At 43.0% G+C, this 17,334-nt stretch overlaps 1 protein-coding gene across 10 annotated transcripts in view; it reads right to left on the reverse strand.

Moving 5' to 3' along the window:
* Positions 1–17,334, reverse strand: part of ADAMTS9 (ADAM metallopeptidase with thrombospondin type 1 motif 9) — an 86,127-nt gene that overhangs the window by 22,439 nt on the left and 46,354 nt on the right. For 9 of the 10 annotated variants that reach the window (XR_012630230.1, XR_012630231.1, XR_012630232.1 and 6 more), the window contains 2 exons: positions 16,583–16,759; positions 2,598–2,765 (listed from right to left, as the gene is read on the reverse strand). Coding sequence is in view for 7 of the 10 variants with exons in the window: in XM_074879047.1 (XP_074735148.1) it covers positions 2,598–2,765; positions 16,583–16,759 (345 nt within the window). In the remaining 3 variants the exon portion in view is untranslated. The remainder of the gene's footprint in view (positions 1–2,597; positions 2,766–16,582; positions 16,760–17,334) is intronic. The other variant, XM_074879049.1, reaches the window with a different exon arrangement.

A 17,334-nucleotide genomic window follows, 5' to 3' on the forward strand; every position in this document is an offset into this window, starting at 1 on the left:
CATTTTTGCTAAGTGAAAGTAGATGGCCATAATTTATACCATGTAGGAGATGCAAACACATTAAATCTGACATTTCAGTGCAGGCACAAGCACATTTAAAACTCAGAGAAAAAGGCTTTTTTTCTTACCTTCTGATTATTACAGATATATTAAAAATACTTTGCTGCAGGAAAGTGGATTCATAACAATCTAAAAAAGAATTACCCAGTCTCTGAATACAAAATATCCAGAGAGAAAAAAAAACGTGGAGTGGAGCACCAGTTTAGCCAGCTGCCAACTGGGATTAATATTTAACTGTTCCTGTAATTTTTAATCCTGATTTTTTTGAATCATTCCTTTTCCCAAAAGGAAAAGAAAAAGAAATCCCACACCCTAAAGGCACATGCAGCAGGTCCTGTGCATATATGGTGACAAGGAGGATGCACTTTTATGGGAAAACCTTGCCTTATTTCTCATGCAGACTTTTCCTGGTTTACCCAGAACAAAAGACAGGCAGCTCACAGCAGCTCAGCTTTGGGATTATCTTTCAGAGGCAATTAGACCTTCGGAAAGCTTTTTTTTTGATAGTATCTAAGTGCAAACTGATCCTGGCTCCTATTTTCAACAGTGGCACCAGTGATGGGGAAGGTGACACGGAGTCTCCATGTCCATTTAGATCCTGATCTACTGGGTGTTCAGAGTGCCAAACCCCTGCTTGTTTCATAGTCTTAATGAGAAGTTCAGCACCTAAATCCACCTCACCTCTAAGGCATCAAGTCTTTTGCAAAGCTGTGCAAGCCCTGCACACCTCTCACAGGGACGGCCATGGCCACTGCTCCAAACTTCTGACAGCCCCAACTCTTCTTCTGTCGCAGGCAAAGAAATGCTGCCAGCACGAGTGAGGATCAGGACACAAGGAAGCCATGTCAGAGCATTTCATGTGGCTTTAAAAATCCCAGTTTGGTATTACTCAATGAATGTTTCTACTCCTCTATTTTTATCCCAAGCAAGACGCCGGCTGGCTGAGCACATACAGCACCAGGAACCTGGGCTGAGGAGCTACCCCTGGAAATGTGCTGCTTATTCTTAGCCTTATCATTAGCATACAAATATTCCTTAATTGCCTAGTCACAAGAGATTACCTCAGGCCATAAATCACCTCATCCTCCTATTAACTTGGGTTTCTTTCCCCACTTGCATAAAATTAACTCCAATCATGCGGTAGAATGTTGGGAATTTCAAAACACTTACTTTTATCAATTAACATTAATGTATTTTAATGCAATCGACAGACCATTACATTATTATGTTTACAATTATTAGCTGTAAAAAATTGCTTTCAGAAGCAGTCACTTTAAATAAGGTGCAAATCGGTTACGACAAGACTATCTAATGGCCTGCCGTTTCTTTTCAGTCTAGCTTCCTGTATAAAATTGAGGTTTCAGTCCTGCAGGTAATAAAGGTAATAATACTGACTTAATTTCCTACGTGGGAGCAGTATTGTGCATTTTGCAGGGCTACCTGGGTGCTCCCAGCCATACCTTGGGTAAAGGAGCCAGACCTCAGTAACTGAACCACCATGGTGAATGCATGCTTAGACCTTTACACATGTAATGGCAAATACTCCTATCCTATGAAGCCAAAGGTAAGCATTAAAAAAAAATACAAGTCTGAAAACAATCATAGAACATCAGTGGGTTTATTGTCCTTTTTAATAGTTGACATTAAACAACAGTATGCTGTCCTAGTCCTAACATTTGCATGTGTGCCTGTAGCAATGTTAATGGTTTATCTCTCAGAAAACTTGCATACAGTGAGAATGGGTGGTTTGTACCTTAATTTGGAAGAGAGACTGCAAGAGAAAGTGATGTTTTACAAGTTAACAGTTCATTTAGTCTGGGATTTTCAATAACTCTGCTGATTAGCACACTAATGAGGTAGAGGGAAAAGTGAGGTTAAGAGATAAAAATGTGATGCATCAGATTCAAGGTGATAACAAAGACATTATTTTCAGGAAAACAAGGATTCAAGGTATGCATTCAGCAAACAAGATGCTTAATAACTCCAAGCACTTTCACATTTCCAGCAGCCTCTGCTCTATGCATCAGTGTCTGACTTTTTAATGAAGCAAAATCAAGTGATGAGCTTGTTAAGAAACAAAAGGTAGTGAAAAGCATGTTTAATGAACAGCTCTGATTGTTCTTTAGGCTTTCCCAGGAAGCTGACAATAAAATTAATTTCAGATTTCTCAAAACTAAGGAAGATTTTGCTTGGGATGTGACATAGTTAAATAATAATGATATTAAAAACATGAATAAATAGTAGATTCTCTTTAATAATATATACTAATGCCTTTTCTAGCAGAAACTTAAAATATACAAGGAATTTGCTTTCAGATAGACACTAAAAGCAAGTTGCCATGTTTTCAGCTGGTACAAATCAGTGCTGCTCCACTGCTGTCCATGAAGATACACTGTTTTACACCACCTGAGGATCTGGCCCCAAACTTTTACCCTCGAAAAATTGAAGAGGACTGAAGTGATGGGAAAACAAGCTTCTAACCAATTTGACTGAGGAAGAATATCAAAGGGTGCAAAAGGGTATACAACATGTCTCACCTGTCCCCAATCTCCTGCTTTCCACTTCGGACATCTGCCCCCTCTGCATTTCTTTTGCAAATTGGGCTTAGCAAGGTGCTTGCAATAATCTTCTTCTACATGCCTCCCTTCCTTTGACAAACAGTACACATTGCGGTGCTTTTGGCCCCTTCCGCAGGAGACTGAACACTGTAAATATAAAGTAACAACAGATCAGCTTTCACGCAGGGCCATCTACACGGTTATACACTGGCCATGGCTACCCAGGGCATTTTCTTTTAACTGGACCAAAAAGCACATCCCCAGGTCTCCAGCAGCCTACACAAAGCTTGAGGGGGATATGGAAGGGCAGAATTTAATCACTGGAAATGCTCCCATTTGCACTTAATATTGCATGATATTCTTGGTCAAAGCCCCCCAAAATGCCAACATCAAATTAGAGAAAGCAGCTGACATTCAGCAGGGATAACAGGCTGGATTCCTGGCATTGCTCCAGTGGTTTCAAAGGAGCAGAGTCATCTTACAGGGATCAAGGCAGGAGCCCTCAGTATCTACTTAGAAGAACTTAAAAGGAACCATTTCCATTTACCTTGCTACAAAGGGAGGTCAAATGTTGGTAAATCAGGAGAGTAAAGTGCGATATACACCTTCACAGAGGGAAATAACTGAACAAAGGACAAGGCAGAAGAGAAAAATGCAGATTTCCATGTCCTTGGTATTAAAGCTCATGTTTGTTTTACTAGTGTAGACTGATTTACTTTTTTTTACTAAACAGACTGAAACCAGGACATACTCATCGTTAAGATTTACGCATTTTGAAAACAACTCAGAAGGTGGCAAGAAGGCAGAGCCCAAAGAATCAAAGCAAAAAGCAAATCAGCAGGTATGTTAGCTGTAAGCTTTGTAGTGAAGCAACTAATTTCAACCTCCCTCTGCAGGTTCACTGAACTTTTTCAAATGTGACCACTTCTGGCATGCAAACCCCAAGCAACTTCACTTTGATTTCAGATTAGTCTCCTCCAAAAGATTTAGGAATCAAAGGGGTCTGGAATCACGACAAGAATTTAATATGACAGTTTCGTGTAGAACAAGCCTCTTACTCAGCATGATGCACCCAGAGACTCAGCTTCAATTTCTTCATTACATGTTATGCAAGTCATTACATGCTATGTCACAAGCATCCTGGTTTAATCCTTGAGCACAAACACACTGCTTCAACCATCTCTCAAAATAAAAAGTTCTGCTTTCCTTTCAGAATGCAGCAAACATGCAGAGATGAGGCTTCTTCCTTTGTTTTAGAGCCACTCCATCAGTATGTTCCCTAAGAAATAAATTACAGCCCAAGCTCTTCCCAGTCTATGAATACATTTGAAACCTAAAAAACTACAATTTATACATGTAGCAGCTCTAGATAATCCATTAGAATAGAAATTGGCATATGCATTGACAGCTGTGATTATTTTAAATTGCAGCACTACTTGCAACTCATTCGCCCCTATTGTGTTAAGAGGTACCCAAAGAACCAGCGAGAGCAGTAACTTGCTCTGAAATGGAGAAGTTCAGAACAACATGGAGAGAAAGGGATATAACTCATAAGATCAGATGTTGCTGCTTGTATAAGTGATATTCTGAAAAACAGAACTTGCTTTCCTGCTGCAAGACCATTAGAGATTGACAAAAGGTAGCTGATGTCCCTTGTGACCAACAGGGACATTAATCATGCTCCTCAGAGAGGTGGGGAAGCCTGACCAGCCTGTGGTAGGGATGTTCACCTCTGAGTTTTTTTGAGTCCAGCTCCAATCTCAAGATAGGCCAAAAAACCCGATAAGCAACATTCAACCTTGCACCGAGGGACAGAGGAAGTGTTGTTCCTTGTTCTAAAATAAGACATTCATGACTTACCCAGATTCATAAACTTCACTTTTTTTCTTTAGTATCAACAGAAAAAAGATTGAGTTAATGTTATCCTATTTTTATAAGCCTTCAAATTTCATCAGAAGTTCATTTTTTCATTCTTTCTACATCTCTCCCCAGGCAATGAACGTCATCAACAAGAAGGAAATGTCAAATCCTACCGAACCCAGTTGTAAACTTCTAATACTTTCATCCATTTGCTATCTTTGGACTAAGCACCAACACTGACACTTTAGCAAAAATTCAAGTGCTCCTCAGTAAGTGCTCTCCATGCAGGTTGATCTCACTTTACTATGACAGCCAAAGCTAAAGAATAAATTCACAGACTCGATCAGGACTCTCTCTTGCCCCACATCCTGAGCTGGCACAATCTAGTGCATCTTTTCTCTAATTTAAAAAATACACCAGATCCACTACTTATTCTAAGGAAGAATAACCACATTGTGCAACAATGCAAGCATGTTTCTGGGGACCTGAAGTTGGTTGATAAATACTTGATCTCACAAATAATACGGTGCTAGTCATTTCCAAAATTATTATCCCCCTTCCACGATTGCTTAGCTTTGGTGTGGAGCCCAATTCTAACGTTCATCTCGTCATCCCATGATCAAACCACAAGACTGCGTGCATATCTTGGTGCACTCAGGGGTTGAGGCATAATTTGCCTAATTTTGTTAATACTTAAATGTAATTTCCAAGATGCTGGAATTAATCATTTCTATGTCTGTCTCTAATATAAATCCAAGTTAGGCAGCTGTGCATTTTTAGATCTAAACCACCCATTTGCTTTCATGCATATATGAGTTATGATCTCATTTGCACTGACAGAAAAGGGACGTTGAATAACTTAATGTAACTATGTATCAGAGACTGAAAATTCCTTTTCAAAGAGTTTACTTCATAACTGCCTTCTAATTAGTCTCAGGTATTTCCAGCTTTTATGTGGCATGTAGATTTTAAGCATATGTGAGGCACATGCAGAAAATAACTTAATAGTGGGCTTCATCTCACCACCATGTGACTTAGGGAAGCAGTACACCTAGCTACTGCCATCAGCCTCATCATTTATTTCAGACCTGGAGAAACTTTGCATTTCATTAGCAGGACTCTTCATCGCTGGAAACGCTGCTGCCTGCTTAAGGTATCTATCAATAACAGTGCCATAGTGAGGTAAGCTTTGACCATGCCTTCTTTAAAACATTTGAATAGCATAGACAAAACCACTCCTTTCATATTTCTCTTTCGTTTTCTTGATTTCTTTCCTATCCCCCACCCTCTATAGAAAATACTTCCAAGTACTGGGGATGGACAGGTGGCTCTCTGTGGAATAGCAGCCTCATCCAAGGCTCTTTGCAGTCAACAAAAGGACTTCTACTGGTTTTAATCACCTCTGGATCCAGCCCTGAAGGTGTAGCTAAGGTACTGTATTGACTTTTTTCCCTAACCAGCTTTCTAGAATCAAGGAGCACACGCACCTGGGCATGCCAATGGTCAACCTGCCTCTGCCTCCACTCAAGCGTGGGAAAATGTTGCTCTGAAATGCTGTTTCTAGCCTTTGATTAAGGCACAGCAGCAAATAGCACCCCTGAGTGAAGACAGGAGGATAGCCAGGCATGGAGGATGGTGTAAAAACAATACATTGTGTTGTTTCTTAAAAAAAACCCCAAGATGATTGTGGCACATAAAATAATAAAGACATACTATTTCTAAAAAATCAGCTATAGACTTTATACTAAAGACTCTAATAAACCTTCCTCTTGTTATTATCTTTATTATCTCCTAAAACCACCACAGTCACACCTGGTGCTTATATGGAGAATAAGAACAAAAGGACTTTCCTAAGAGCATTAGGATCAAAGCCTATGAGCACAGATTTAAGGGTTTTATGTTTATTGCATGATTAGTTTTGTTAACATGCCAGGAACCGGTGATTGGCATGCTGTTGATTTTTTCAAATAAATATACTGCCTGGTTTAAATAAATGCAAGAAAAATGTTTAAATAAATATGACAAAAATATTTCCGTATCAACTGTTTCCAAAAAGGTCAGAACATGATGCTAAATCTCTCCTGCAATGCATTGCTCTGCTCCAGCGCAGCAGCAAGCTTGTGTTTTTCTTTCCACAAAAATTTGTTTTCTGTTTCAGAGTTCAAGAATGACGAAGATTATTCTGTTTTACCAAGTACGTGCAAATTGCTTTAAACTAACCCTTGCTGCATTTCCTATTCTGATATTTTGGAAGATGAGGGTACATCTTGTTTGTTAAGACCTCTCTAAAATAGAAGGCTGCTACTTGATTTGCCAGGCTGGCAGAAGGAAAAAAACAGAATACGCACCCCAAAAGCTCTTAAAAATTTGTACAAAATTTCTGGCTGGTTGCGTCCAGGTTCTGACCCTCCTGCAGGAGATGGTCACTTGCTCTTCTGCACTGGGAGTTTGTGCTGTGGCTGTGCCACTTCCAGACTGAGGGCTGGGAGCAAGGTCAGTCTGGCACCTAAAGGACTCAACAGTCCTGGCTACCAATGAGCAAATCTTGGTGAAAAGAAGGAGGCAGCACAGAGCAGTCAAGAAGAAATGGAGCGACTCCACTTCTCGTTAACTTTGTGCACTGAAGGGGCAGCTCAACATGGGGCAGAAAAGCAAACCACCAGCAAGAACCTGGGGACATTCTCCCCCAAAAGTGAAAAGTTTCAGAAAATGCTGTCAGACCACTTTTCCAGGCCCCCCGTGCATCAGCCGACGATTTGGGAGGTATTTGAGATAATGAATGCAAGCTGTGGTGATCACTAAATGAATTCCCAAAGATAGGTATGCTCTGATAGCTCACCAAGGGCAGGGCTGGGAAGAATTACACTAAAAATGGCTTTATCAGATTCTGCCAGGAGCAACTTTTTAGAGGAAATTAAAATCAATCCTTGTAGGTTTAGATTTCCACACATTAAGGATTATATGGAAAGTAAGCACTCACAAGTAAGCCCTTGTTCATCATTTCCAACAATCTGGGCTGAAACATGTGCTGGATGAAATAAAGCAGAAAAACAGCAGAGCTCTACAATGCTTTACACCCCCTTTATGTGAGGGGCTGTGCTCCTGGATGTCAGCAAATGTCTCCAACTGCGAGCAGAACCCAACCATGCACCCTCACAGTTACATTTCAGCATCCAATTTAGTCTACATCAGCTCTTTCTATAACTTGCACTGCTGCTATCACATGCTGAAATCACTGCCCAGTGACTTCTGTACCCCTGAAGTCTCTTGAGCACAAAGGACATCAGAAGATGCACCACCAAGGAAAGCCTGGATCATTTCTCACCAGCTGAACCTTTACTAGAAGTCTTAAAATGCCCGAGCATCTGTGTGCTATCCAGCAACAGAGGCTCTGTGGCATCCAAACTAATTTAACTAACTTCACAACAGCAAGGTATTTTAGCAGGTAACTCCCTTGGCTTCACTGAGGCAAGCTTAAAAGAAGGGTGTGGCTCCATGCTATCCTTTCTCCAGTGGCTGCAGCACTTTAGGAGACATTTAGAAAATATTTGTGGCTGCTTTGAAATCCTGTTCCTTCCAGGGATCTGTTTTAGCCCGGTCTCAAGGCCCGGCTGCATTGGCGTGGTGAGAAGTCCATGTCTGCAGCAGGGTGGGAACACGGCATGCAGGGCAGGATTCACCCAGCTGGGCTTTCCTTTCCTGCAAAACTGTAAGAGGGAGCCATTCCTTAGTGCACATGGCTGCTGAGAGCATGTGGTCATGGTGATTTTAGCTGGTACAAGGCCAGAAAATACATCTGATTTTTGTACATTTAAAAGAGTAGTCTCTACATTCAAGGGAGGGCAACTGGACCAGAGACCAGAGCAAAATACACCAAAGCATTGCACTGCAGTTTGAAAGAGGCTTTAGAATTGCTCAATCCATGCTGACTCCCCAGAGGTATGGGGGGACTGAAGCAGCCATGAACATAATGGATTTTGGAGTGCGTAGTCCAAGTATGTTTGTGAGTATTGTCCAGAACTCCTGTGGGAAGGTCCTGAGGAGCCCTCACGGAGCTGGAGGGCAGCCCTTGGTGTGCACAAGAGCAGACTTTGCCCCAGTGTCCCCGAGGAGTGCTCCTCGCCCTGGGCATGGGCAAGAGGGAACATCCATGTGGGTTCATTCTCTCTGCAGCCCACATGGGGTATCCATCCTGCAGCTGCTCTTCTCCCAGAAGAGGCACAGAGCTTCCCAAGTGATTATTTGCAAAAGGGAGAAATAAAACAATCCACTAAAGCTTTGCCTTCCCTCTGCCAAACCAAGCTGCAGAGACTGGTGAGTGACCTCAGATGATGTCTCATAACAGATTCAAGAAAAGGGAAAAAAAGGAAGAATTTCTGAAAGAAAAGGGTCCAACTTGATGTGTTGCTGCAGCAGAGGGAAGAGTGTCTGGAGCCCGTTCCTCCAGCAGCATAGATTTCCCAGAGGAAAGGATGCTATTGGGCTCTTTAGCTCCTGCAAGATTTAAGGCCCTGAGGACTGAAGTCAATACAATAATTTCCCTGAGCTGGGAAAACTCACAAGATATATTGGAGAAAAGAAGGTACTGCAGCAGCAGAAGCCATGCATCTCCTCTTCTATGGCACCCACCTAGTAAGTAGCACCTTCTCCCCCTCTTTCACCCGCCCTGTTGTTACATCCCTTACAAAAAATTCACCAGGTACAGAAATCAGCAGAGCTGTGAACGCACAAAGCTGCCTTAAAAGCTGCACTCCTGCCCGGCTCCACACTATTTAACTTGAACAACAAACAAACAAAAGCCCCCAAATAGCCACTGCAGGTCTCTCCAGGGAGCAAAGCATTAGATGGCATTTCCTCAAATTAGGAGGAGATGTGTGAGCTACCCAAGGACGCTGGTATAATGGGATGTGGAAGGCACTGATGAAGCCTATTTTCCATGCTGTGGCACTTTTAAGAGAGTAGCAATTGAAGCAGCAAGCAGCCTAGGCTAACTGACACTTCATATTTTTAGTGAACAGTTGTATTATAATGCCATTTAGAAGTTCCATTCAGGAAGAGGATTTTTCCATGTCAGATGGAGTGAAACACAAAGTAAAGAGCTCTCCAAGGAACATCAGCCCTATTTCACAGGTGTGCATCACACTGGGGGTTTGTAGGAGCGCTGGGCTCCTCCTTGCTCCCTGGTTTTATAAAGAAAAATCTTGACTTAATGCACTAGGGATCAAACAGTATCAGCCTGCACACAGTCTTGGGCATCAGACAGATTTTCATCCATGCTGCTGGCTCACTCACCTCTGCTGTGAGCTAGTAAAAATTAAAACATGAGTAGAGCATTAAGTGCCTTTGGAACAAGACTGACTACATCATTTTTCCTTAATGACTGCACAAATCAGTCACAAGGCGAGTTAGAAACACAGTAAATGTCTTTGTGCTTAGTGTCCCTCATCCCACATCCTTGTTTCTAAATGCTACAAACCCTAGGATCTGAGCAACAGCCATTATTGCAGTTTGGGGTATATAGTGTGAATCTGGAATACAGGCAAAAACATGCGCAGACTTCCCAACGCCCAGCTCAGGGATCTGCTTGAAGATGCTGAACTTCACAGATCATCCTTGAAACCGTGTTACTGCTCTAATGTGTCTCCTGCAGTCTAATGCGTATTTCAATTACTGCACTCAAAGCCAGTGCTTTGGGAGACAAATGTTCGCAACAGTTGCCCTTTTATTTATTGCTTTATTTCTTCTGTGTGCGTGAACGTGTGCATATGTGCGTGTCTAGCAGGTCTGCAGACTTTACGAAGTCAGCAGCCATGGACGGGCCACCCATGACACAGAGTCTGAAGCCAGCCATCGCTGAACAGCAGCAGTCCCCCTACTTGTTCAAGCTCAGGCCATATGTGCATAGCCTAGAAAATTAACATCTCATTGAGAAAAATGTGTAAGAGGGGAGCTGTAAAAAGGCAACCATGGAAGCACACCAAATGTAGCCAAACAGCTGCTGTACTACTTTGGGAGGAGAAAGGCAAGTATTTTACAGTAAGTTAGGACAGAAGCATGAGTTGGACTATACATGGTAAGAAACATCAGTGAATATTAATGGAGTCACCTGCTCTGAGTAGGAAGGTGCACTGAGGAACTTGGGAAAAGATGCATCATCTGGGAGTGGGGGGAAGAGAACAGTTTCAAGATACAAGAACCTTCCTGCATCTAACCACTGGTCCAGCTCACGTCTGTCCTGGCAGTGGCAATACAAGAGGCTACTGAAGGAGAGCAGACAAGACTGGCCATTCTCTGCAGCTCATTATTCTGGTACTTCCCCAGCATTTAGTCACTGGATTAGGGAGGTTAGAAGGGACACTGCTGCCCAATCCAACAGTCTAAAAGACACTAGATTTAACCACCAGATCACAACGGGTGCAAAGACTGAGGGGTGCCTGCAAGGGAGGAGTGTGGATTGCAACAGCTGAGCATTAAGTTGCAGGAAATCAGTCCTGAGATCCAGCAAGGTGCTTAAGCGCAGGCTCAGGGTGAAACCCGCAGTGCCATAGGGTGGTTCCTCACCTGCAGTGTAGCAGATGGGCTTCGATGGCTTTTTTCCTGCTCACGAATCATCAACACTAGCAAACAGGAGACAGCAGAACTGATAGCAAAAGTATGCCTATATAGTTCTCCTTGTTTAAGAGAAACAGAAGCAGCAATGAAAGATGTCTGGTGATGCTAGGCAAACAACAAAAATGCAAAGGAAAATAAAAATTGGAGATTCAAGAGTAGCAAGAGAGGAATAAAATGATGTTCCTCTACCAGGCAGCCGGGTTTCACTGGCTTCACCCACCTGTAACCAGCTTAGAGCCACCAGCTGTGGCTCTGAGCCTCTCAGCAGGGACAGTGGGCACTGAGCTGAGGAAAGAGCTTCAGGAGCATCCATCTCCGCTGCCCCAGAGGAGCAACAGGCTGAAACTCTTCAAACAAGAACCCCAACTGCATTTACTTTCTGGGACGAGCTCTGAGAAGGGTATGAGGCAGTGAATAGGTACATGGTAAGACATCTGGCATAGCTCTGCCCACCCCAACTGTCACCCAGGGACGTGCAGCTTTGGAGGGTGGTTGAAGCTGGGTACTGGTGCTGGGATGCTCTGGACAGGTGACACACAGCAGGGAGTACAGGGAAGGGCTGAAACAGGTCTGGTTTGCTTTTTTAAACCAAAGCAGAAAGGTCTGCACTGTCAAAGGCCTTTTTCTGACTGGGGAACCAAAGCAGACGACTTCTTGCTTTTCATCAGCACACCAAACTGGCAGTCCCTGGAGTCAGTCAGTCTGACTGATCCTAAAAGGGAGACAGCCAGGAACCCAAGAGGGACAGCAGCCTTGGTGGGCCAGCCTAAGTGTACAGTAAACAGCTCTGAGACAGAGACAGCTTCAGACAGATGGCTGGGGATATCCATAGGCTAAGTTAGTTCTCATTTTGGTCTGAATCAGCTTAATTAAATCTTCACTAAGGCATTTATTTCTAACTGTTTTTCTAAAGGCATGCAAGCCACCCAGTGCATCCCTCTGCCTGGGTTATGGGTGCTGGGACCAGACGTGCAGCCTTCCTCTGCTGCAGCAACATTTGTCCTTCCCCGCAGGCTCTTGGAGTAGGATTGGTTTTATTAGTTTTCTGATAATACCTGGCACTACAAAGAAATACAGAATTGCTGTTGCAATCTCAGAGTGTAAACCATCGTCATGTGAATGAAGGGCAGAAAAAGCAACATGAACCACTGAATGAGTGGAGAGTTCAGTGTGCCTATCACTTCATTTTCAAGGATGGCTTTGTTATTGCAAAACACGTGTAAAGAATCATACAGCAGCTCAGTAATGCTGCTGTCACAGCAAATTCATTTTCTGCAGAAGAGAGGAAGAGAACAGCAAAGTTATATACACTTGCAACCAAATCTGCCCCTGGTTATCACTTCTGCCTTAGCAAAAGCTGACATCCTGCCTGCTAAGAATATTATCAGAACAACAACATGGAGAATATTGCTGTTGAATAGCCTATTTTCAGCCAGCGTCGTGGGGAAGGCATTTTGTAAACAACATGTTGGGCCTCTGACAGAATTAAATACAAACAACCTGAACTTTCCACTGACACCAATTTTAAGATTAAAATTCCTGAGCGCCAGCTCCCTGACATGGATATTGGCCAGGCAGTCCTCCCACTTTCCACTGAGCCCAGAGACCCTTCGCTGCTCCCTATGTCCCTGCGTGGAGCCGAAGAGCCCTGCAAAGCCGTCAATGCCACCAGCTTCCAGCAAAGGGGATACAGCAATGTTGTCCTAACCCAAACCTGAATTCACATCGGCAATAACAGGGTTTGCAGCTTAGCCAGCTAATATTCTAATTACTCTATGCTAAGCTTCCAATTCTTCACTGTTAGGTCAAAAGGTGCTCAAAGACTATGATACCAGCATTTCAGCCTATTCAATAAAGAGCTGGGAACACACATCACCACTTTGCAGGCACTGAGAGCTACACAACCATTGCGTTAGCAGCTAGAACTTTTGATACCCAAGAGCATAAGTACTTGACAAAGCAGATTATTTTTAAAATTATAATACTTTTTAGAGAAAAAAAAAAACCCCCACGAACCCAAAACCATGTCCAAAACCCCACCCACCCATTTTCCACAGGTCAAAGTCAAATAATTACTGTCCCAGTGCAGTGAAGCCCAAATGACTCACCCGACTGAACCAGGGTGCTGTGAGATACAATTGTTTTACCTTATTCTGTGCCCATTTCCTAACTCGGAAAGAATGAGAAGCCCACAACAAGTTAATCCAGCATTATTAATAAATTGTATCAGGATACAGTTGGATATTATGTTAAACTCAAAATTTCACAGAGGTTATTGCAAGGAGCAGATCTGCTCCAGAAGAAGTGGTTTCAGCCTTGGGGTTTAAGTGAAGATGGGTAATACTCTCTGTGAATGTCTCCCTCATTCTGGAGAACATGGAGAGATTTCCTCTCGGTATTCGAGAGCGTGTATGGAGATCTGCGTTCATACCATAGGGCATTCAGAGGAGAAAAAACACTCTCTGTATCCTGGTGACAATCTCTGCATGTTTTCTAAAGCATTATTTTAATAAAAAGGTCAGGTCTATCACATGGCGTACAATTCTGCAGTGTTTAAATACATGTTCTTAAATAAGCAAGGAAATAAAAGTGTCACCTCCTCTTAGTCCTCTTTGAACATACATTATAACGACAAGGCATCTCACCAGTCTGCTGTTATAAAATGATCATTTACATACAGAATCTGTTTATTCATTTAATCATCTCTTTTAAAACCTGGATTTGACCAGCCAGATAAAATCACTCGTTTACTGTATAAAATCCCAGTGGAATTTTGCCTGAGGACTGAGGATGGGACCCTTCAGACTCTCTGCTTTAATTTGTATGTATTTTATAGTACTAATTTCACTGAAACTTGAGTGAAGCTAAGCCAATGCTTGCAAGAAATTAGTTATCCAAACTTCATAATCCATACACTTTTAACTGTGCTTGTTTAATTATCGAGAATGACAGTTTCTGTTGGAGAACAAAGCAAGCAAAAGAAAAGCAAGTCAAAAGATGGAACATTGCAGTACCATTTCAGAAAATTTAGTAAAAGTTACCAAAACTTAGTATATGATCTTAATTTAGCAAAAGACTCAAGAAATCATTATACAAATTCATTTATGATTACATTCTACTTGTCTTTAATTTTCACTGTTCAACATTAACATTAAACATCGTAAATGTATGCAATATTTATATAAAATTAAATAACAATATTGGAAAAATAAATACACTTTTACATAAATACATAAATCCATACTGCTGAAAAGTTTCAGCTAATACTATACTCTTGTTTCAAAAGTGACCAAAAAAATATGGTAGTGACACTCCATCCCAACAGATGAAGTATGTACAGCTACAGAATGATGTTTGCAACTGATGACAGAGCTAAAGCAAACCCAGGTGATACCACACTAAAGAAAAAAAATTTGGACGTTACTACCTACAGTAGTAGCACGAGGTAGACATACATGTGGAGTACTTTGCAGGAGGGACACGAAGCCCTGTTGACCCCATAGATACAATTCAGTCTTCAGACAGCTCTGGGGTCCCCTACATCAGAGCCAAAGGACACCTCGGTAATAAGACTGAAAAATCAAGTCACTTCGTGGCAACAACTGGGGCTCAGCTCTGCAGCCCCTTCACCTGCGGGAGGTTGGGGGGCTGCGAGCCCCACGGACAGCCAGGAGGAGATGCCACAGGCAGGATAGGTTGCCCCTGCCCTCTGCCTGTTTGCCCAACACCCACCCGCTCCCAGAAGACTGAGCAAGGACAACCCACCAAGGCTAATACGACTTAGCAGAGCAAAGGGAAGTTTGCCTGGGTGAAAAAAAAAACAACAAACCAAACACCCAAAACCAAAATACAGGACTGCACCCTTCATTTCCAACACAGAGGAGCAGACGCAGCCCTGGAGCCTGCTCCTGAATAGCTGTGAAGAGGCTGAACGCTGAGTGACACCAAAATGCAACACAACTCTGTCCACACCTTTGGTTCTTGCAAATGGTCCAGCACAGGTAACAAAGGTTGGCAGCAACTCCCAGCCGGCAATTCTGCAGGGAAGCCACCGCACACGTTGCTAGCTCTGCTTAGCTCTCCTCGCTCATTTTTAGCACCAACTATATCAGCGTACAAGTGATACATTAGCACCTCAAATGAAATATTTCATATCACTGTCCCTTGTACTGGTGAAGCACCGTATAAACACCAGTTCAGCAGTTTTATGGCTACTGCATAACTCACTGAGGTATGATAAAAATATCGAGGAGCATTACTGAAGGCATCCGTGTTACTGAAAGCACCCGCAGAAACAAGAGTGTGGTTACGTCTTAGCAAGACGACTTTTCAAACCGTGACGGTTAAGGAAGTCCAATACATTACAAACAGGCCTCTTTTTCTCTTTTCCTATAAAGTGCTTTTGAGTCAGATTAATTTTTTTTTTTTTAAATCTTCTTCAAATGCTTTTATAACAAAATACACAATAAAGATCGACATTTGTTTGAAGGCCACTCCAAAACCGGCAGGTCCGTGGTTTCCAGTGCGCCAGAAGAGCCCCTGGCAGCACTGGCCTTGGCACACAGGGGCCCCGGAGGCGAGCAGAAGGTGCTGCTCTGGGCAGGGAGAATTTCAAAGCTGTGGGACCCAAAATAGTGCCCCAGCCCTGCGGTTCAGGGCTGCTGTGCCCTCACAAGAGCACCTCTGTAGCAGACTCCTCCAGCAGCAAAGGGGCAGTGTAAGACACCTCTGCTTCAAACACTATTTTGTTATTAGAACACTCCCAGGGTTTTAAGCCTTCCACCACTTTGCTGAACCCTTGCTGACTTAATGATATCTAGAGCAGCAGCTGGAGGTCAGGCCAGATAGGAACTCTCCAGAACCAGAGAGATGCATGAGGATAGCTGACAGGTGCCTTTGCACAGTACATCACACTCTATTATATAATACACACAGGAACAGAAATAGAGCACGGGTGTGAATGCACACGTGTTTCTATATAGCTGTGTGTGGGGGCAGGTAGGGACACACACACACATCTATATGCAGTTGTACATGCTCAGGAGTTGATGCAATTTAGTACACATTTTCCTCTGTCATCTTGCTTTTGGCAGAGAACACGCGACTGTCAAACCAGGAGGTGCACAGTGCAGTATTACCATTAAATATCAGAACAATTTAACTTCAATGGAAATGTGCTGCTTAAATGCCAGGTTTAAATCCATATGCAAAGAACTCAGAACCAAGACTCATAATGCACAGCGCTCGCAGAGTGTAATAAAATGGACAAAGGTGGCTACTTAGCAGAAAGTGCCTTTTAAATTAAAGGACTTGAGCTCCCCTAATTGTAAGCCCTTCCTGAACAGGTGTTATTCTGAATATATTGTCAATAATCCTCTTTAAGTGCAGTTTTAAGACACGAAGCATTAGCACCTTGGTTTGAAGCAAATTAAATCTGTTGTTACGGGATATCCACAAAAGGGTTCACAAAGAGAAAGAGTTTATGGTCGTACCGAGCTCCAAGGACCAGCGCTCCAGGCAGCATCTCTAGGACAGTCCTGCACATTGCACTGCTCTCTGTCCGGTGGCTTGTCAAGGATTTCACAGCTCAGATCCGTAAACCTTTCTCCATTAGGGCGCTGGCACACCACCAGCCGTGTTCTTGTCCCTGCCCCACATGGCTTCGTGCACTGGAAGTCAGCAGAGGACAGAGCAATCACCGCCTGGGCAGCAAAAATACTGCCGACCGGTCGCTCGAAGCACTAGCACCTCTTGAGACCCGATGGTTGTTTCTGTTCCCAACCAACCCACGCTGGCCAAATCCCCCCCAGATGTTGCATGAGCCTCAGACAGGGCATCAGCTGCTTCAGCTTCTCTCTTCCCAAAGCTGTTCGTGCTGCTCCACAATGATACTGCCAGACCCAATGTGATACTGGAGGTTAATGTCTCTAACTGTTCATCTCAGATGAATTTTCAGAAGGGAGCAGTGTTTTTATTAAAGAAAAAAGCCTTCAGTTAAACTAGACTTCTCTTAAGACAAAAAAAATATCTTGATTTTTGTAGAATTTGCTTTTTGCCTGGGAAGAAATTTTTCCCATGACAAATGCAAAGGAAAACACCACCAAGCAGTTGCTAGGGTTCACTCATTTATCAGAGGCTGCTTTTCATGTTCCAATCTTTCTAATAAATGTCACCACAATATCCCCCTCTTTTCCCATTTTTCAGCCACCCACTAATGAAAGCTTTCCTCTGTGCAGGGAGCCCA

This window comes from Strix uralensis, chromosome 10, assembly GCF_047716275.1.
Source record: "Strix uralensis isolate ZFMK-TIS-50842 chromosome 10, bStrUra1, whole genome shotgun sequence".
Taxonomy (NCBI): domain Eukaryota; kingdom Metazoa; phylum Chordata; class Aves; order Strigiformes; family Strigidae; genus Strix; species Strix uralensis.